Source organism: Podarcis pityusensis (genome assembly GCF_964106645.2).
Source record: "Podarcis pityusensis genome assembly, chromosome: 4".
NCBI classification, from domain to species: Eukaryota; Metazoa; Chordata; class Lepidosauria; order Squamata; family Lacertidae; genus Podarcis; species Podarcis pityusensis.
The window spans coordinates 53,180,628-53,201,801 of record NC_138027.1 but is presented as its reverse complement, the minus strand read 5'-3'; the positions used below and the strand labels follow the sequence as shown (position 1 = coordinate 53,201,801).

Genomic DNA, 21,174 nt, shown 5'->3' with positions numbered 1-21,174 from the left:
TTTCCTAAGCACCTAAAAGCCAGCTGGTTATAGAGGATTATGTGAGTAGTGATCTCCCATTGCTTGTTTGGAAACGGCCTGTTAAAGATTCCCATCACTTATGAACCCAAGAGCTGTACAAAAAGAAGAGACTGCTTAAAAAAGGAGAAAATAAATTGCATATGTTCATAAGTTGCTAGAGTGTAATGTGTCTCACTAGAAACATGCCCATTAAAAACTTGACTTTGACTTCAAAATTATATCTGGTGGGAAATTTTGTAAACGCACATTGCTTCTTTACTGCACCATCATATTTTGCAACTACGTTCCACCTATGTAAAAATTTATATACCCTCCCCCTTTGCACAAACCATATTCAGCCATCATCATGAAAGGAAAAACCAGACTTAAGAAAAATGCATTATTTCAATCCCTACAATATTTTTTTTCTTTCCAAGTGCTGCTGAAAAATGAGGGCAATGAAGGAGAAAGCATCCAAATATGTAATTGGCAATAAAATGTTTTCAAAAGCAACTTACTTCAGTAGTTTGATATTGCACATAATCAGCTCTTTCCAATTTACAAAAATCATAGCAACCTCTTTTTCTGTCAACAGCTCGGAGTCCATCAGTGGTTTCTGGAAGATCTGCAGATTCAAATGAACAATTTAGAACACACAATAAGCCTACTCACTGTGATTCATCTGCAGCCACTGGTTTGAATTAAAGCTCTGCAGATCTCACTTCCTGCCTCATTCTGATCATTTGATGGAGTGAAATACAGTCAAAGATAAGCACTTTTAATTCCTTTGGTTTCAGCAGAAGATACTTAACTCTCCCATTCAAAGCAATAAGAGTTCAATAGCCTTAACTGCAGTGGGATCATACCCACACCTATTAGAATAGTTGGTGGTAGAGGACTACATGCTGGCTTCTCCTATAGGAAACTGCAATAAACTGTCAGATCTTAGCCTGTATTTTTTTAGTCCCTTCCAAAAATACTGCCTTCAGAAAAACAGTGAACAAAAAATGCCTTTTATTTTACTATTTGTTTGCAGTCTCCTTCAGGGAAGCTATTGATCATGGGATAACTGGGACACACAGTTTTGATTTCCAAAGTTCTCAAGTTGCACAATTCCCATTCAATCCTGCAAAGGTTTCCAGAGCTCTGGGTTTCAAAAATTTCATGTTTGAGCCCTTTTACGATGAGGCCAGGGTGAGAAAACACATCAGGAGAAGTTGTTAAAATGTGTACAATCAGCCTCACCTCTGTTACCAACTGCAAGTCATTCACATAGTTCTCTTCTGTTACTATGAGTTCATGGATGTAGCCCTGCCGTTTCCTTTCGGTAGGTGTCAACATGTCTAGGAGGTGCAGATCAGCACACCCTGGAAAACACAAGGAAAGGAACAGCATTCACTCTTTGGAACACTAACCCAATTCCTCATAAAAGGAAAGTTACGGTGCTGAGTTATCTGTGCTACAAATAGCACAGAATGGAATGTGTGGGATGTCTGGCTTGTTTGAAAAGAGTGTTAAGACTGCACCCAAGGCATAATTTTCTTGGAGGTGGTAAACCCGTGTTTGAATTCAACCACTTCAGAGTGCAGGCTGAGGCTTAACATGTGCCTGAAGTGACAACGACTTACAGTGCCAGCCAGAACTAGGTCTATTGTGCTGACCTATTTAAAGCTGATAAACTAAGCTTTCAGACAAAGCAAAAGGTAAATTATAAGGCATTGGTTGGAACCACCTCCATTGCATTGTGTTACTGAGACAGAACTCTCTATGTTTATACACCTAGGAAGGAATATTCTCTGAAGAGATTGTACACTGGATTCAGTTTTCAGTTGATAGCACTTTGGAAAGCATCTTTGAACTGGCGATATTGATTGTTTAATACTTTCATTAAATTTTGGACTGAATTTTTACACAGGTGCCCCGTTTTGCTTATCTAAATTCAGTTTTATAATTTACACTGAGATTTTATCATTCTTTATCTTATGCTACCTAGAATGCTTAACTGAAGCCCAATCTAGAAAACTGCTAAATTAAAAAAAAAAAAAAAAGCTTACATTAAGACTTCAGGGTGATCTCTTCTTTCTGATGTGACAAGCAACTCATTTCCACCAGGATCTGAGTGTCATGCTTTTAGATGCCAAAGTTGAGAGCGTACTCTGGTATACAGACTTTAACAACTAGACAAATGGCCAACACCATTTGGGGAGAGGCAGTAACTCAGTGGTAGAGCACACTTTTTACATGCTGAAGGTCCCAAGTTGAATCTCTGGCATCCCTAGCTAATCCTGGGAAAGGGCCTGTTTGACACCCTGGAGAGTCACTGTAGATAAAAATGAGCTAGATGATCCAGTGATCGGACTCAATAGAAGGCAGCTTCATATATTCCCAAGATCCAAATCTGAAGCTTGACAAACCCACAAATGCAGATCTTTCATGGAGAGGTGCCCTATAGCTAGGGAAAAATTATATTGAGCAATTGTTCACCTTGGAGCCCCATATGCAAGATGAAGAGGCGTAATATATTATTAAAATCTGTACTCATAGCAATAAGAGGCAAGTCTCAAGCTTATGCTGATTGCTGAATAAGGAGGTTTGTTCTTGTAGCATAAAAATCATGATAAAACGTATTTTGATTCAAAATATTCCTCAGAGGCATTCCGATTCAATGCTCTTCTTTTTTAAAGTAAGATTTCTTTAGGTAGCCTTTCTTTGATAGCCAGCTCTAACAATATGCAGGTAGCTGACTTTAGCCAAAAATATTTTTTAGAAGTAGCTCATCCAAGTTGTTTCTTTCACAGAACAGAAGTCACAATCTCACGTCAGTTTGCAGCCCCCATAACACACTGTTAATTTTAGGCAGTTTAAGTAGGGTATTTTTTGCTCAAGTTGGTTGCCAGGGTATCAGTGAAATTAGCTCTACAAGGTCAGGGTAGGAAGCCTGTGGTCCTCCAGACACTGAACTACATCTCTCATCATCATCCCTGGCTGTTGGCCATGCCAGCTTGGGCTGATTGCAGATGGAGCCAAATAACAAATACGGGGGCACTATTCTCTCTGAAGAAACACAGTATCAGATTCATCCTGGAGGAAGACTTTAGCTGAAATGTATCGTATTATTACTATTTCAGTTCTTCATCAATAAACCCATTCTGTTCAGTGGGATTTGGTTTGCATCTTTTCACATGCCGTCCCCTTTCTGATGCTGCCTCCTGCCTTTTGATTTGACAGTAAGGAAGAAGAAGAAGAAGAGGAGGAGGAGTTTGGATTTGATATCCCGCTTTATCACTACCCGAAGGAGTCTCAAAGCGGCTAACATTCTCCTTTCCCTTCCTCCCCCACAACAAACACTCTGTGAGGTGAGTGGGGCTGAGAGACTTGAAAGAAGTGTGACTGGCCCAAGGTCACCCAGCAGCTGCATGTGGAGGAGCGGAGACGCGAACCCGGTTCCCCAGATTACGAGTCCACCGCTCTTAACCACTACACCACACAACGGCAGCCCAATGACTGAAGAGTACTGCCATTAAGTAACTAAAAGTACTTACATCAGGTAATACACCAATACTAATTCCATAGTATTGACCTAATCATATACTATACTAATTATTAATATCACTTTTTAGAAGTTTTCATCATTTTTTAAAGCAGTGTTTTCTTTTAAAAATAATAACGACAACCTATAGTATTTCAGCATAATGAGGGACAAGTTAGCAGTAGGGGGCTTTTCAAGACAGTTCAGAGATACTTAACTCATACTTAATAATCATGGCAATCATGTGGACAGGAGCAGATTTTAGTAATACAGTCGTAACTTGGATCCCGAACACCTTGTGAGTCAAACGTTTTGGCTCCTGAATGCCGCAAACCCGGAAGTGAGTGTTCCGGTTCGCAAATGTTCTTTGGAACCCGAATGTCTGACGCAACTTCCGCGGCTTCCGATTGGCTGCAGGTTTCCGAACATTTTGGTTTCCGAACATTTTGGAAATCGAATAGACTTCCGGAACAGATTCTGTTCAAGTTCCAAGGTACCATTGTATGGACCTCTGATTTGGTGCCCTAAATACATAATAATTGTGGCCACTCTATCACACGTCTGACCACAGCCTAGCTTTGAGTAGGTCCCTGTATAAAAATATTATTATCTTGTGTCCCCTCACTCAGCATACTGTGATGATGTGGAGGGCAAACAGCAGCAGATGTATTTCTGTCTCCAGTTGACATGCTATCCCACCAGCCTGCACCACTGCTGGAAGTTGGTGGGAACTGCTAGGCTGACATTTTAGGGGCAAAGACAGACCTGGTTCTCACACAGCAGGAACTAGGCTCACTGATGTCTCACAGAAGCAGTTGCTGCTCTACTGTGAATGCCTGGGTTGGGCTTTGATTTTAAGCATTCCCAGCCTTTGCAACAGCAGGTACCCTATTTTTCGCTGCATAAGACGCACCTAGTTTTAAGAGGAGGAAAGGGGGAAAGCCCCGTTTTGGGGGGGATCAGCTCACAGTTGTGCAGCTTCTTTTGCAAAGGGGAAAAGCCCCTTTTTTTGAGGATCAGCTCAAAGTTGTTGAGCTTACATTGCAAAGGGACAAAATCCCGTTTTTATGGGGTTCAACTCACAGTTCTGCATCTTTAGGAAAGGAAAGGGAGCCGTTTCTACAGTTTCCAGACAGATAATCTAATCAGCCAGTCACATGTCGCTGGGGAAACAGCCTCCGTCTTCAACAATGGAGGCCTGGGCAAGGGGGCGGAGCCAGAAAGGGAGCCAGCGATTGACCACACATTCGCTCCGTAAGATGCACAGACATTTCCCCTTATTTTTTAGGAGGAAAAAAGTGCATCTTATGGAGCGAGAAATACGTCAATAGGAAATTATTATTATGTATTCTGTGCCATCAGTGGACATGACTCCTTAATGAGTTTCGTAGGTAAGATAGCTATATTCTTGTTCCCAATGAATCTACAGCCTAAAATAGTAAGGAACGGAATAACGTTGGCAGAAGCTATTACATTTACTTGAAGGTTGGTTGCAATTCAGAATAAGCACGAATGCAATTAGCAACACAGGGACAGACAATGCTGTGCTCCACTAATTGACTCCCTGCTGTGATGAAGAATCCATGTCGCGTGTCATAGGATTGTAGAGTTAGAAAGGACCTCAAGGGTCATCTACTCCAACCCCTTGCAATGCAGGAGTCTTTTGCCCAGTGTGGGGCTCAAACCCATGACCCTGATATTAAGAATCTCATGTTCTACTGACGGCTGTTCCAGTGTCAGCTTGGCTTCTGGTATATGAATGCCCTGTATAGTGGAGGAGGGTGCATCTCACTAGAAGACCAATATGAACATGAGACAGGCAAATAGATAGATGGATATTTCCTTGTTTTGCTTTCAGTTGCCAGTCAACAACATGGAAGTATCAAATACAGTTAAGATATTTTATCAAATAAAATGTCAGTGAAATGCTTGTCTTACTTAGAGGAAGTGTCATCTAAGTTATAGCCACTTCTTAATCAAATTGAAGATAAAACACAACAGCTCTTACAGTAAGAATCTTAGGGATGTGAGGAAAATAATTTAAGAAGCAAAACTCAGTTCCAACAGCAGCAGGTTTCTCTACTTTATTGTGAAAATAAGTAACACATTTCAAAAATGAAACATTGTGTCATTTGCAAATGAAAAATCACGAATCACTCGGCCACCTCCTTTTTCTCTATTTAGGAATGCATCTCTTTCCAGAACAAGAACTATCTCCAAGGGAGGTTAATGATATATATCAGGGGTGATTAATGTTCTTTAGCCAAGGGCTGCACTGGCCCATGACCAACCCTCCAAGAGCTGCATAATATTATTATTATAATGATGATAATGATAATAATAATTTTTAATACCCCGCCCATCTGGCTGGGTTTCCCCAGCCACTCTGGGCGGCTTAAAACAAAAGATTAAAAATACATTAAAACATCAGTCATTAAAAACTTCCCTAAGCAGGGCTGCATGGTAAGATGGGTGTGGCGGAGGCAGAAAAGAGTGGAAAGTTCATATATTTCATTTTCTTTCCATGCAAAGTCAGTTTAATCCCTTCCCAAACACATTCAATTTGTATTTTCTTTTAATTTTTAAATTCAATTATATTTTTCCGAATAAAATAAAGGTTAATAAGATAACGTATTGTGTCTTCCATCCAAAGTCAGTCTGTTCCCTTCTATCAGTATTTCCTTTTCCTTTTTTTAGTGAACAGTCTGCTAATAAGTCTGCTAAGTAGCACTATTAATAACACAGAAGCAGCAACAGGAAATAATCAATTAGTTTAGAAGCCCCAGCTGACTTAAAAGTGGAGAAAATAACCCAAGGACAATCAGGGAAGCCCAATGAAAGTAATTAACCACAGAAAAAGTGTATATAGGAGCAGGGGAGAGAGAAAATCACCAACAAATAAATAAAAATTAAGACACATAATTGTTGGAGATCCCTGTGGATCACCCAAAACCTCTTGACTGTATACAGCCCACAGGTCATTGGTTAGCTACCCTTGATGTATATGATTATGTCAGAATTTTAATATGGCATTTTGTAATGAATGACAAGTTCTGTATGAAGACTGTTTTAATAGTATTTCAAATATGCAAAATACCTTACAATCTTTGTGGCACCTTAGAGCTCAATACACTTGACCAGCATAATTACGGTACCATTTCAATGGAAGGCCATATTCTTAGAATGCTGCTGGATGCTACAATATTCTCTTTTTCTGGCTGTCTTGCACTAACTTATCCAATTAATTTAGTAAACTTGGTGATTTGCTACAGAAGAGACAAGGGATGGGATTCTAGAAATGGGAGAGACTCAACTTATGAAACTTCAAAGACCTGGAGTGGTTTCTTATGAACATTAGAGTGAAGCTAGAAGTTGAGGGGGCCAGCTCTACCTGCCTTTGGTTTTAATGGAGTTATTACCCAATGACAGTGGTGGGATGAAACCAATTGATCAATTGGTGTCAGCTCACAGATGTAAAGTATGCAAGTTACTATAACTCGGGACCTTGTAAATTGATTGCTCTGCCATTCTGGTCAACATGATAGAATAGTTAAGCAACAAATTACTGCACATAAATTCGGATTCTTCTTAAAAATGTCATAGAACCACTGTCAGCCCTTTTATTTGGTTCACAGAACCACAGAAACATTCTCTCTCGCCATCAGGGTGTGTGTGCAGTGGCACCACACATCTGATACTCAAAAGCACATTGCCTCTGAACAGATTGGGTTCCAAAGAACTATCCTTACAAATAGCTTTTGATCATTTGCCCTGCATTTACTTTCTTTCTTGCTCCTGTTGACACAGAAAGCTGCAATTCCCTAATCTTGGCCCAGAAAACCAGTTCTCGTTTTCATTTTCACTACTCTGGAGATGCAGCCAAGTGATTAAACAAACCCAGGTCCAAAACAATAGGTCTTCTGCAATACAAATCAAGCATCTCTTGCATCTTTCAATTCACACACACACTGAAGAGGAGTTCAAAGTCATGATCTGAAGAAATTAGTTTTTTATATTGAAAGTAAGGAATGCATGGGCCATTCATATTCAGGTTAAATGGGCAGCGAAGATATTTATGTATAGGGGAGGGGAGACGAATGTTCAGTGTTCGTAATACTCTAGAGTAGAGCCACTGAAATCACACTATGTTCCTATCCCAAGGCACACTTTCTGACTTTTCTCTTCTCAACACATGCACTTCATGGGTAACTAGTTTATCCATTCAGTTCAGTTTGTTTTGATCACTGGCTTTAACAAAACATGCAACAGAACAAAAACAATAAAACAAACCAATAAAGGAGTAAAGCAGTAAAGAAAGGAGCACATACAAAAGGGCCCCATTGGTGTTAAAACTGCCCAATGTCAAGTGACACACAGGGGCAAACATGCTTCATATATCAGTGTAATCTAAGGTGGCTCTTACTTCAGTCATCTGTGCAAAAGTAGCCACTGTACAATAAATATAATTTTTTTGGTATTAGTGAATAATTAATTTCTGGTGGTTGGACCAAAGTTTATGAACTTACAGGAGCAAATGTAGAAGTCTTCCATTGAAATAATTCCTGAAAAGGAATTATCATGAAATTTTGGTTTTGTAGAGCCAGGTCCTTTAACAAGTCCATATAAATTGATGAGACATTGTCTCTATTTTCAACATAACAGAAGACGCTTCTATAAAATAACATTTCAGTTCTATGGCTGTCAATATATCATAAGCACTTTGGTGACTTATGGCTAAACATGATCATTTTAGCCTTATAATAATTTGTGGCCTGAAGACTTCTGGCTCAGGGCAGTAGGCAAGTGGTGTTAAGCCTATGTGAGGGTGGGAGAGCAGCACTAAATACTCATAATAAAACCGAAAACTTTGCTTTGTTTAAATGATAGGGGCTTCTCACGTGTTATTTTAAAAATATGTAGAAATTAAACAAAAAAATTGGGGCAAGATACAATCTTGTTTCACTACCTAGGTAGTTGGACCACTTTTTAATCAGTAAGCCTATGGAAGATAGCACTTATTCTCCATTTGTTGTTGTTTAGTCGTTTAGTCGTGTCCGACCCTTCGTGACCCCATGGACCAGAGCACACCAGGCACTCCTGTCTTCCACTGCCTCCTGCAGTCTTTGTCCATGGAGTTTTCTTGGCAGGGATACTGGAGTGGCTTGCCGGTTCCTGCTCCAGGTGGATCATGTTTGGTCAAAACTCTCCACTATGACCTGTCCATCTTGGGTGGCCCTGCACGGCATAGCTCATAGCTTCTCTGAGTTATTCAAGCCCCTTCGCCACGGCAAGGCAGTGATCCATGAAGGGATCACTCCATACTGTATCTTAATTGCTGTCAATAATCTGCAGTCAACATTGCTTTTAGGAAGTTTTTATTTTGATTTCCCAATCATCTTTATCAAAGGCTGCCTTGAAGTCCACAAAGGGAGCATGCCCCGACTGACATCTGCATTAATGTATACATGAAGTACAAATCCTAGCACAAGAGGTGTAAGAATAACCAGCTCTAAATTTCCATCTGGAAAAACGCTCCCTCAGATTCAGCCCACATCTGAAGTTTTAACAGCAAAATGTTGGGATGATGCTTTGCCAGAATTTTGAGATGAACAGGCCTATAGTTTCAGGCTATATTTGTTCCTCTGTTTTATTTATTTATTAAAAGTACATACCGCCCTTCATCAGAGGATCACAGGACAGCTTACAGTATAAAAACATCAAAATATGTTACATTATAACGAATAAAGCAATAACCACCACCCTGCAGAGCTTAAAAGGCTAAATGCTAACTTAAGTCAAAAGCTTGAGAGAAGAGGAATGTTTTTGCCTGGCACCTAAAGATATGAATGAAGGTGCCAGGCAAGCTTCCCTTGGGAGAGCATTCCACAAACAGGGGGCCACCACAGAGAAGGCCCATTCCAATGTTGCCACCCTCCAGATCTCTCGTGTTTGTATCAGAACAATATAAATTATAGACTAGAGGCACAAGTCCAACAGAACAATTTCCTTTGGATGAATTATTGCTGATCCATACTGAATTTAAATATTTCACTGGATTTATCAACCTCGACAAAATTATTTGTGTACTTGCTTCTGTACTTCAACTGCCTGTCTTGTAAGGCTCCCAGTAAACAGATTACAGGTTAGACCAATTTACTTAGCACCATAGCTCGATGACATCTTATTAAACACAGAATAAAAATGATGCTTCCATGCCAAGTTTGAGAGGTTGGAAGTAATGGAGTGGCAGTAGCTGCAGCACCTCTTACCCACCATTCCAAGAAGTATGAGAGCAAAATCCAAACAGAGATCGTTTACAGTGTCTCTTCAAGTCCAGAAGCTCTTTTAGCTGTCATGCTTGTTTTTCTTTCTTTATTAAGAGTTCCATGCCACCCTTCACTAAAATAGCCACAGGGCAGTTTGCGGGGGAAAAAATGAATTACATAATAAGCAAAAACATTAAGAATCTCTCTCATCAATTACCTAAATAACATTGTTAGCTGCATTAGAAGCCTCTAAAACCCTGACAAATAGGGTAAGTTCTTACCAGGCATCTAAAATACATAAGGTTGGAGGCAGCAGTACTTCAGTGAAGAGGTCATTCCACAGACACTAAGCTACCACTGAGAAGACTATTTTTTTTAAAAAAAATTAACTGAATTTTTATCCACTTTAAACTTTCAATTTTATGCAGCTCTCAAACCTTATCTTCATTGTACTTAAAACTGAATCAGGTGGATCAATCCTAGAAAAAGAATTAGGGCATTTAGTTGAAGCTACCGAAAGTCTCTTTAAAATACCCCATTATCACTCTGCGCACAACTAAACGCTGGCAGAAAAATTCTCAAGGTTCATGAGTTCTGTAAACACATATGAAAACCTGTTGAATTTGTCCTTAATACTCTCATCAAAGTCTTGTTCCATTTAAGGTGCTTTGTGCCTCCAAGTTCTAGATTATTACTATCTGGAGAGTGCTATTAAAGCTTATTTTTGTCTGCTGAAACTTTAAAGATGACCAGCCAATCATCACAGCTACATGGTAGCAGCTCAGTGTTAAGATAATGCTTCCATTGTAGAGATGTAGAGACAGTCCACAATGCTGGGTCCCAAGGCAAAAATAAAATGTAAAGTCTCCATTTTGATCCTCAGATACCTTCTCATTCAATAATCCGGTTTAATTTATAAAAGAGTCTTCACAAAGTGCATGCCTTCAGAGTTTAACATCCCTCAGGGGCCAGAAGAAATACTCAGTCTAGTTTGTTATTAGCATTTGCATTTCTAAAGGATTAATTGTGCAAAGGCTTTACAGTAACCATTTCATCAACAATTGGACAAGGTCATTTTCTTGTCTAGTGAAGTACTTCTGCATGAGTGCATAAAACTGTAGAGGATAAGGTTAAAGCTTCCTAAAGGAATCTTAACATGCAGTTTCCACACCCCTTCAAGGATTAGATTTCTCTTGCCCTAGAAGGCCACAAGGCACGTTGAAGGCGGCCTACTCTGCATTGAGATTCTGCAGTCCAGAACATTAAATTCGCTGACCACTTTGAGGAACCTCAGTGTATTAACATTCTGCAGTGAACATATTAACATGGATGGCAATTTAATCAAAATCAAGGGAACTCGTTACCACAAAATACACTGGGGATTAGGGTGTTAATTCCATTTCAGTCTTTTGGCAGCCCTAGTTATGGTGGTAAGGTAAATTAATTTAAAGTTGTTGCAGCTAACCCTTCACTGCCTTCCCATTGCCAATTTTCATGTTGTTGCTTATGCTGGACAAGATTACATCACAGTGCTAGCTGGGCTCCACTGTTTTCAAATGGTTGACTCTACTATGGTCTCACAAAACACATTTTAATTATCAATATATTTATTTTTAAAAAACACTGCGAGGTTCAATTGCCTTTTTGCATCTTTTTATCATCCTATATAGCCCAGAACTGTTGTTTATAATTAGACTACTATTATTTTAAATTGTTAATTCACTGCAACACACATGAAATTGGCTAAGTGATTGTTAGGAAGTTAAGTGGCAGGCACTCTAGATATAAAAGGTATAGAATGGTATTTTAAACATCATGCTAGATAAAATAATGTGGCTCTATTGAAGTGTACAGCAGATCGTAAGGGAATGTTCTATTATGTAATCAAAAATACATTGACAGAGAAAGAGACCACAATCGAGAAGGAGCAAAGAAAACAAATAAGTGACCTCATATATAATGGATAAAAAGCAGCACCTTTATAGTAAACAAGATGAAAACCCCACAGCAACCATTTAAAAATGGCATTACTGAAACACTGACATTAGAGATGCATGTTGAAAAACAACCAGCTGTCCTTGAGTATTTAAAAAGTAGCCACTGCTGATCATGGTCAGCAATGAAAAACCTGAAGTTTGGACTATTCTCTTGCAGTTAGTGTCACTTGCTAAATATACACAGTAACAATAAAACAGAGACATTTAGTCTAGCTTTTATATGAAGAATTTAATTATCTATACATGTAGCTAATTGTAAAGGCTGTATTACAGTTGTTAAAGCTGCAGGTTTCATATATTTATATATTTTACATTCATATCAATTAAAATACTGAAGTGCAATTGAATAAGGAACTTCACTTGTTCTTTGCACCACATGAATGAAGATAAAAGGAATTCTACATCGCCAGCATGAAATTTAGAAATAGAAGAAATACATAAACAAAAAGAAAAATGTTAAAGTTATTAGTAGAGTTGCTATATTGTGCTTGAGGCATAGGGCTTTTCTTCCTATGTGCTGGCCGCACCAGGCAATAAAGAGCTTATAACTAATATTTAAAAGACAAACATAGCTTAGAGTACAGCACAGCTACATAAAATTTGACTATAAGCTCCATTTAATGTTACTTGTATAAATTCCACAGTCTAGTTTAAAAAATGTAAACATTGGAAATTAATTGCAGGAAGGTATTTCTATACATTCTTTTTGTCAAGATAAGATAATTACTTCCTCAAGGGATGCTGTTCCATAGTTATTAACGTAACAGTGATGATAAAACGTAACTTGAAAAAAGTCATGTTAATTCTGAAGAAACAGATAAATGTACTCTTTTGATTTTATACCAAAATGCCAAAAAAATAAAAAATAAAATCTGAGACACAGAACAAAAAGGTGCTTACTATATGTAGTTACAAATAAGAGTGCAAAATATAACATAATGGGAATAACTGCATTATACATGTATATTCTTTCTTGCACATGGAAGGAAATTAATTTCTTATCCATGATGAATTACACGCACAAACATTCACTACAAGAACATGTAACAGTACAAGAAACAAAATACCTTAGTTGAACTTGTAATTGAGCACATTTTAATTTCCGTTAAACCAGACTAAATCCTGTTTTAGTAGTACACAAAAAGGAAAAAAAAGACAGACACCAACAACATTGGGACAAGTGAAAAAGCAAAAATACAAGTCTCAGATTTATGGACATTTGGAACAATTTTAATAGCACATGCAGCATTCCTTGATAGTGGGTCTTTTTGCAATAACAAAATTGCAATGACAAAATGCTTGTTTTTCTTTAAAAGGCTAAAATAGGCATTTAAAAATATTTCTACTACTGAAAGCACCTGTGCCAAGGTGGAGAAATAGGTGGGTAACTATGAAAGCCACAAAAGGACCCACTATCCTGTGGTTTTTTTGTGTGTGTCTTTTTGTAATTTTGCATCTATATCTGTAGATATTAAATAAAAACATTGCGATTACATGCAACTAATGTAAAATGAGGTAAACTGCTCTGCAGTGTGTTCTTCTACTCAGAAGGCAGTAGATGATCATGCTGGAAGTCACATGATCAAGGCTGCATCTCCCATCATCCCTCTGGACAGTGATATGGGATAGTGGGTCTCTTTGAGGACTTTCAAGCCTGAGTGGGGGATGGACAACATATGATTCCTAGAAAAAGGAGGAAAACAACACATAAGCAAAACAAAACAATGAGCAAAATTCAAGCTAGGAAAATGAGCCAGGCATGTAAACAGCATGGTGCAAAAATGATAAAGGTAACATGCTACAAGGGGGATGGAACTAAAAACCAACACAAGTTTAGGCTTGCAATATAGAAGGTCTTCAAAGAGAGTTAGGCAAATATATAGCAGTGGCCAAGCTTCTGCAAAACACAGCAGAATCACAGCAATGCTGCATGTTTCTTTAAAAAAAAATTATGTAAGCAACTACTGAGATAAAATAGTCACTTACATTGCTGGCTCGGGTCCATATCTGTTGTCAGTTTCACATAGTTGGATGGGAAGAGACCCACTTGCCCATTCACTTCTCCTTTCCACCAGTCAGGGTCTTCCTTATTAAGGACGTTAATGATCTGGCCTTTGCTGAATGCTAATTCATCATCATTCTGTGCAATGTAGTCATACATACCAATTACTTGGCACACTGTTAAGACAATAAACAACATTTGAAACTGGTAATATCCATGTCTACATATTTTTGAAACAATATGCTAGTGCTCCTAAAACATCTCCCCCCTTAAGTCACTATATTGTTACTACATAGAAGAAGAGGAGTTTGGATTTGATATCCCACTTTACCACTACCCTAAGGAGTCTCAAAGTGGCTAACAATCTCCTTTCCCCTTCCTTTCCCACAAGAAACACTCTGTGAGGTGAGTGAGGCTGAGAGACTTCAGAGAAGTGTGACTAGCCCAAGGTGACCCAGCAGCTGCATGTGGAGGAGTAGGGAATCGAACCCGGTTCACCAGATTACGAGTCCACCACTCTTAACCACTACACCACACTGGTTCTGTGCTTTAAAAGAGGAAGCTAAGCTATCAGGTCACCAATTAAAAAGTTAATTCCACCTCTCAGCTCACGAAAGGGGGTATAAGTGCACCCACTGACCTCACTCTAGCACATCCCAGTTCTATACTATGACAATCTCACCTAATAGCTATTTTACTAGGGGCCAAAAATAGGGATATTGTTAACCCAAGTTTTTTTGAAATGCTTAGCAAAATTGGGGAAATGTGGTGATGAATACACTAGCCAGAAGATCACCAGATCTTCTGAAGATCAGAGAAATGATGTATTACAATGTGACTAACACAGCAACTTTAAATGACCATAATGAGCAGGCTGACTTCACCAGTCAAAGAATACAACAGAGTGTGGGAATATTTCAACATGTAGAAATTCCAGAGGAAATCATCATCAAACTGGATCAATACATTAAGATACTATTAGGGGTAAACATTCAAATTGATGGTTTCCATAGAATGCTATGATAAAGGGGCTTGTATTCCATGTAGCATTAAGCATCCCGCTAGCACAATGATTTCTACTTGCACAATAGGACTCCCCCCCCCCCCACCCTTAAACCTCTCCTTTCTCCAACCCTCTGAAGCAGATTTGGGGAGAGAGTGCTGTGCACACAGTGGAGGGCAGGATGGGATGTCCTGTTGCATAAGAATAAATCCTTTCACTGATAGGACAAAGGAGCTGGATACCACCCATAGTCTACAGCAGGGGTTGTCAACCTGGTTCCTACCGCCCACTAGTGGGTGCTTGAGGATTCTAGGTGGGCGGTAGGGGGTTCTACGGAACAAGCTGAATCCTCCTTCCATCGAGCACTGGTGGGTGGTAAGGAAATTTTACCATCAAGAAAGATGCATTAGTGGGCGGTAGGTATAAAAAGGTTGACTACCCCGGTCTACAGAATGCTATCAAACAAAGTCTATATATATATATGTACTTTTAAAATCACTCTGCTTTGTTTATATGTTCTCTTGACTTAAAGAAGATTCTGACCTTTACTCCTGTTTTAGATGTGAGTTGTGATAATGAATCTAACAATTCTTCAACAGCATGAAAATGATGGTGTTAGATCGGTGGATAAGATACATTCTACATCTGCACCAAAATTACCATCATATGTACATTTATTTTTAATCACTAATTATTATATTGAAGAACCATCTTACTCCCACTGCTGCACCTATCATTCTTTATGAAGAATTACAACTGGATATGCAGCCCAAAATTATTACAGAAACTATTTCCATTTGGATGGATATTTCTCTCTCATCTTTCAACTAGCTTGGCTGAAAACAACACACAATAGTAGATTGTAAGCCATATGAACTTCTGCCCCCTGTAAGGAACAGTATATTTATTTAGGGTATTTATGTATCACCCATCACAATACTTTTACAGGGCAGTTTCCAACATGACTTAAACAAAATAATTATAAAATATACAATAAATCAATTAAAATTAATAGATATTAGATAATGCACAAATTAAAATAGCAATTAATACAGTGAGGTAACCCCCAGTGTAATAAAATAAAATACAGCACCATTTTAAAAGTACAAACATTTATAAAGCTAGCACCAGGCAAGTAGGTGTTAGGAAGGAGATGTAGGACATTATTTCATCACCATCATCAATTTAAGTGGTTTTCAATCTATGTTTGATGGACTGTTAAAAGAGTTTAGAAGCTTATAAAGGGCTCCTTAATGAGAAAAGTCAAGAATGGAGGACAAGCTTAACTGAAAGACAGCTTGGCTACAACTACCTATTTCAATCTGCAATGTAAGGCTGCAGGGGAGTATTAGGTATAGTCTAGGGTACACTCGCCAGTCACACAGGGAGATAGTGAGTCCCCAAAGCCTTTCCAGCACTCTTCTGCATTACCCTGGGGGTTTCACAGCTGAGATTCATGCAACCGTTAAATTTATATGAAAAGGTCCTCTGAACATAGAAAGTTTGGAAACCTCCAGATCTAAAGCATAGGCAATAACATGTAATCAAATGCTACAGTATTACTTACCTGAAGGTAACACTACTGATTTAGATGGCTCGGTTGGTGTAGTTTTACTAGTACCAGGACTTAAGAGTTTCACATAGTTAGCAGGAAACCATCCTATCTGTCGTTTTTTCCCACGAGCCTAGTAAGAAAACAATAGCTTAGCATTTTGACTACCAAAATAATCTTGGCAAACTATCAGGAGCAGCTCTGTCTGGGTTACATACTTAATTCGTTCCGGAGGTCCGTTCTTAACCTGAAACTGTTCTTAACCTGAAGCACCACTTTAGCTAATGGGGCCTCCTGCTGCCGCCGTGCCGCTGGAGCACAATTTCTGTTCTCATCCTGAAGCAAAGTTCTTAACCCAAGGTACTATTTCTGGGTTAGCAGAGTCTGTAACCTGAAGCATATGTAACCTGAAGCGTATGTAACCCGAGGTACCACTGTACAAAAAACCTAGTCATTCAACAGTGCAGTGCTCTGAACTTGTTCAAAGTTTAGAGTTTGGATCCAGGATGAACAGAAGCAATGTGCAGTGTTCAATGCCTCCCTGAAGCCCTCAATATATCACATAAGAACAGCCTCATGGATCAGGTGAATGGCTCGTCTAGTCCAGCATCCTGTTCTCACAGTGGCCAGGTAAATGCCTATGGGAAAGTTGTAAGAAGCAGAAGAGCACTCTCCCATCCTGCAATTTCCAGCAACTGGTATTCAGAAGCATACAGCCTCCAACTGTGGAGATGGAGCATGCTGTTCTGGAGTTCCTACTGACCCACAGAAAAAGCTTATTGGATGTGCAAGAGGCAGACTAGAAAGGGTGAGTCAGGAAAATGCCATTGCACAAATGGAACTCCACCCAGAGTTGTTTGGATCTAAGTTTATGGGTGGAATTCAACTCTGGAATTTATTTCAGGCAAGCAGAAATGAACTGACAGAACCATCTTCCCACAGAGCCAATTGCTGGGGGGACAAAGGGGGGGGGACCATGTTGCACTAGCAGGATCCCATTAGTCTGACTGTTTAGTTGACTTTGGCCTTAGGCCTTTGAAAATAGTACATCAGATTATTAATACTGTACCCTAAAGTATGGCTCTCCTAATAAAGTTGACCTGATTTTCCATTAGTTATGGCTGTAAATGTAATGACATCTGTTGCTGTGTGGTAATTGGTTAAGTAGATATAGCTGCCTCATCAATACACTTCCTTTACTGCATTGCAAAAAGTGAATTAACAGATCTGATAGTTTTGACATTATCAAGAAAAAATTTGCCAAGGACCTCTAGCCCCTAGTATGGACCACAGATTTCAAAAGCAACTCTTAATAGTTGAGGTAACAACTATTCATTTTGTCCTGTTTTGACTTTCATTATCATCCAGGGAGAAATAATTCTTAAATCATCACTCTCTTATAGCTCCTTTTAAACAGGAGGTTTTTATATGCTGTTTTTATATACTTCCATTCTTTCTAAGTTTTAATGCCATTAAATGTGTATGTGCAAAGCCTAATTAAGCAAAGGTATAAATACACAGCAACAGGCAAGCATGACTGCCATGGCCACAGCACCATAATCTCTTCAGTTTAAAGAGCGCTACTATCATTGCCTGTGATCTTTTCTTCAAGGGTTTAATTCATATAGAGTGAACTGCTGTGCTGCCCTACTTAATAGTCTAAATAGGGCAGCATAGCAGTTCACTCCACACCAAGTTAAAAACTACATGCTATTTTTCTCATGAGTGATGGAATTGTTACCCCAAACCTAAAAAGGAAAAGAAGTGCCAGGAAGCTGTTGATGAAAAAAATGATTGGTTTGAAAAGATATCACTTTCATTTCAGGCTAGGTTTAAAAATAAATAAATAACAGCACCAGATAAATCTTTCCTTTTATGTCTACAGTTTTTGTAGCTTTCATTCTCTTTATACATAAGTAAAAGGTAAGAGCCAAAAATAGTCACTAACTTGAAGCTCTCCTTCCCACCATCCACCAGGATTCTTCTTCCTGATAAGTATTAGCTGACCAGGAGCAAGCGTAAGCTGTTCAGGACCTGTTGCTATGTACGAAGCAATAACTTGAGCAATTTCTGTTAATTCAAAAAGAAATTATTTTCATTAATCTGAAAATCACTTCCATTGTATTGTGTCTCCAATTGTTAGTGTGGTTCTTGCCATTTCATCTATAGATTGCAAATAAGACAGTTTTCAATATAGCTATCAGGGAGTTGCTGTTTTTTAAACAGCAAAATTAGACCACACCAGAAACAATTGAATGATATGATGCAATGTAATCAGAACACTCTACTACACTACTTCAATTTATGGTTCCTCTTAAGCTAATCACTTGAACGTCAGTTGTAATAGGAGCTCCAACAACGCAGTGCTGAGCTAAATGTAATGTCCTCAACACTGTGTTCTAGAAAGAAAGTCATGCGTCTCAAAGCTCATTATCAATTAGAGGAGAAAGAGTCAGGCACCCCATCTTACAAAATCTTCACATTTATATTTCATGCAAAAGTGCCTGTAAGTCATGCCGCTGGTATGATATTAAAAAGCTGTAGGGCAAATGCACTTATTCTTTAAAATCCTTTGTACAGTTATATCTGTACAACGATACAAGAGTGGGAAAAGAATTATTTTGCAAAAGTTATTTTGTTTCTCAGAGTACGGCTTACCAGGTTTCTTGCCTAAGCTTCCTGTTTTTCCAGCTGTTCCAGGCACCTTTAAATAATAGAACAAACATAACTCACACTTCCATAGAGAACATGGCAAGCTGCTTTGGAAATAGAGAAGTTTTCAAAACTGTAATATTGTAAGCTGAGATATTCTGCTGCTGAAAGTAAGTGGCAAAAGTCTCTCAGGGTTCATGTAAGCCCTTGGGCAAACTACAAGTCCTTATTCCTGGGCTAGGTATAGAGCAAGGAAAATTGATGGTTAAACTTCATATATGGGAGCCCTTTTCTATTATTCCTATCTTAAATTACAACATCAGAGTTAGAGCTATGTATACTCTGATGAAGGAAAACAGAGCCTGCGTTCAAGCAATCCGAACTGGGCACCAAGAAAGTTTGCAGACATGAGGGGAAATCTGCTTAATTTAATTTGCATAATTTCATCTGGGTTCTTTTCACTTTGACTTTCAACGACAGCATTTGCACATACATATGACACAGCTACTGTATTACATGCAGATATAACATGTAAAAACACAAGCAATTTTACAGGATTGTCACACATTAGTCTACACAAATGTTTAACATAGGCAATTTGTAAATGTTTCAAGTCATATTCAATAATTCTGAAAGTCAAACATAATACCACCTTGTGTTATACTGAAATCTAAATCCATTCTACTTTAAACTCTGCTTTATAAAATTAGCCCTCCACATGTGGCCCACTAAGGACACGGGTGGCGCTGTGGGTTAAACCACAGAGCCCACAGAGCCTAGGGCTTGCCGATCAGAAGGTCGCGGTTCGAATCCCCGCGACGGGGTGAGCTCCTGTTGCTCGCTCCCTGCTCCGGCCAACCTAGCAGTTCGAAAGCACGTCAACGTGCAAGTAGATAAATAGGTACCGCTCCGGCAGGAAGGTAAACGGCGTTTCCGTGCGCTGCTCTGGTTGGCCAGAAGCGGCTTAGTCATGACCCGGAAGCTGTACGCTGGCTCCCTCGGCCAATAAAGCGAGATGAGTGCCGCAACCCCAGAGTCGGTCACGACCTAATGGTCAGGGGTCCCTTTACCTTTTACTATGTGGCCCACTAATTATTAGTTTTTTAATAAAATGAATGCATATGTGTGCATTTTACCTCAGAGTCTTTGAGTCTAACATAGTTAGATGGAAATACTCCTGATTTATCGCCCAACGTTCCTGTCCACCAGTCTCCATCCTTCTTGGTCACAAGAATTAAATCCCCTTGCTGAAATGTTAAATCTCCTTGTTCAGAACTTTCATAAGTGTACATGGCAACATATTCTGGAGGGAGGAAATTTTTAGAAATGAGAAAGTACTTGTCAATCATATTGTCCTAATGTCCAATAGAAAAAGGGTAATGTAATACAGGATACATTCTGCTCTCAAGTGCAATGGTACCTCGGGTTAAGAACTTAATACGTTCTGGAGATCCGTTCTTAACCTGAAACTGTTCTTAACCTGAAACACCACTTTAGCTAATGGGGCCTCCCGCTGCCGCCGCGCCACTAGAGCACAATTTTTGTTCTCATCCTGAAGCGAAGTTCTTAACCCGAGGTACTATTTCTGGGTTAGCAGAGTCTGTAACCTGAAGCGTCTATAACCTGAAGCGTCTGTAACCCAAGGTACCACTGTATTGAAATCCACCAGCTATTTCTGTTCTCACAAAATGACTTCAAGCCAGTGCAAGATGAAAACAAGGCCTGAGGCTCATGAAGGCTCATAACAATGAATAATAGTTTGCCACAATGTGCAAACTGTGCAATTTAGTTATCAAAATAATTGTTTTGCAGAAAATGTAACACAGGAAAGTTTGACGATACTGTTTATTTCACATAGTTTTGCTCTCAAACACCAAGTATTTAGGCAATAGTACCAACAACAACAACTTTATTATTTACATGCCACCCATCAGACTGGGTTGCCCTAGCCCCTCTGGGCAACAAATCATGGTATTTTCAGGGCTCTCCAGTTAAAACATTCTTACCTTCCCCTGAAACTGAAGATTTTGTAACTGGTGATGTTCTCTTCAGGTTAGCAGGACTCTCTGAAGACCCAGAATCCATGCTTAAAGAAACAAGTGTAAACATTTTATTGTCTAAATTAATATGGTTACAGAATATGAAAAGAGTACAGAGCACAATGATAAAAGTG

General features: G+C 39.0%; 1 protein-coding gene across 4 annotated transcripts in view; it reads right to left on the bottom strand.

The window, feature by feature from the left end:
• ITSN1 (intersectin 1) overlaps nucleotides 1-21,174 on the bottom strand; it is a 93,026-nt gene that overhangs the window by 15,329 nt on the left and 56,523 nt on the right. For 3 of the 4 annotated variants that reach the window (XM_081004414.1, XM_081004412.1, XM_081004413.1), the window contains exons 23-30: nucleotides 21,008-21,087; nucleotides 20,138-20,304; nucleotides 19,008-19,053; nucleotides 18,298-18,419; nucleotides 16,365-16,482; nucleotides 13,779-13,970; nucleotides 1,246-1,367; nucleotides 519-625 (exon numbers count right to left, since the gene is read on the bottom strand). In XM_081004414.1, the coding sequence (XP_080860540.1) occupies nucleotides 519-625; nucleotides 1,246-1,367; nucleotides 13,779-13,970; nucleotides 16,365-16,482; nucleotides 18,298-18,419; nucleotides 19,008-19,053; nucleotides 20,138-20,304; nucleotides 21,008-21,087 (954 nt within the window). Of the gene's footprint in view, nucleotides 1-518; nucleotides 626-1,245; nucleotides 1,368-13,227; nucleotides 13,476-13,778; nucleotides 13,971-16,364; nucleotides 16,483-18,297; nucleotides 18,420-19,007; nucleotides 19,054-20,137; nucleotides 20,305-21,007; nucleotides 21,088-21,174 lie in introns of those variants that run through there. The other variant, XM_081004415.1, reaches the window with a different exon arrangement.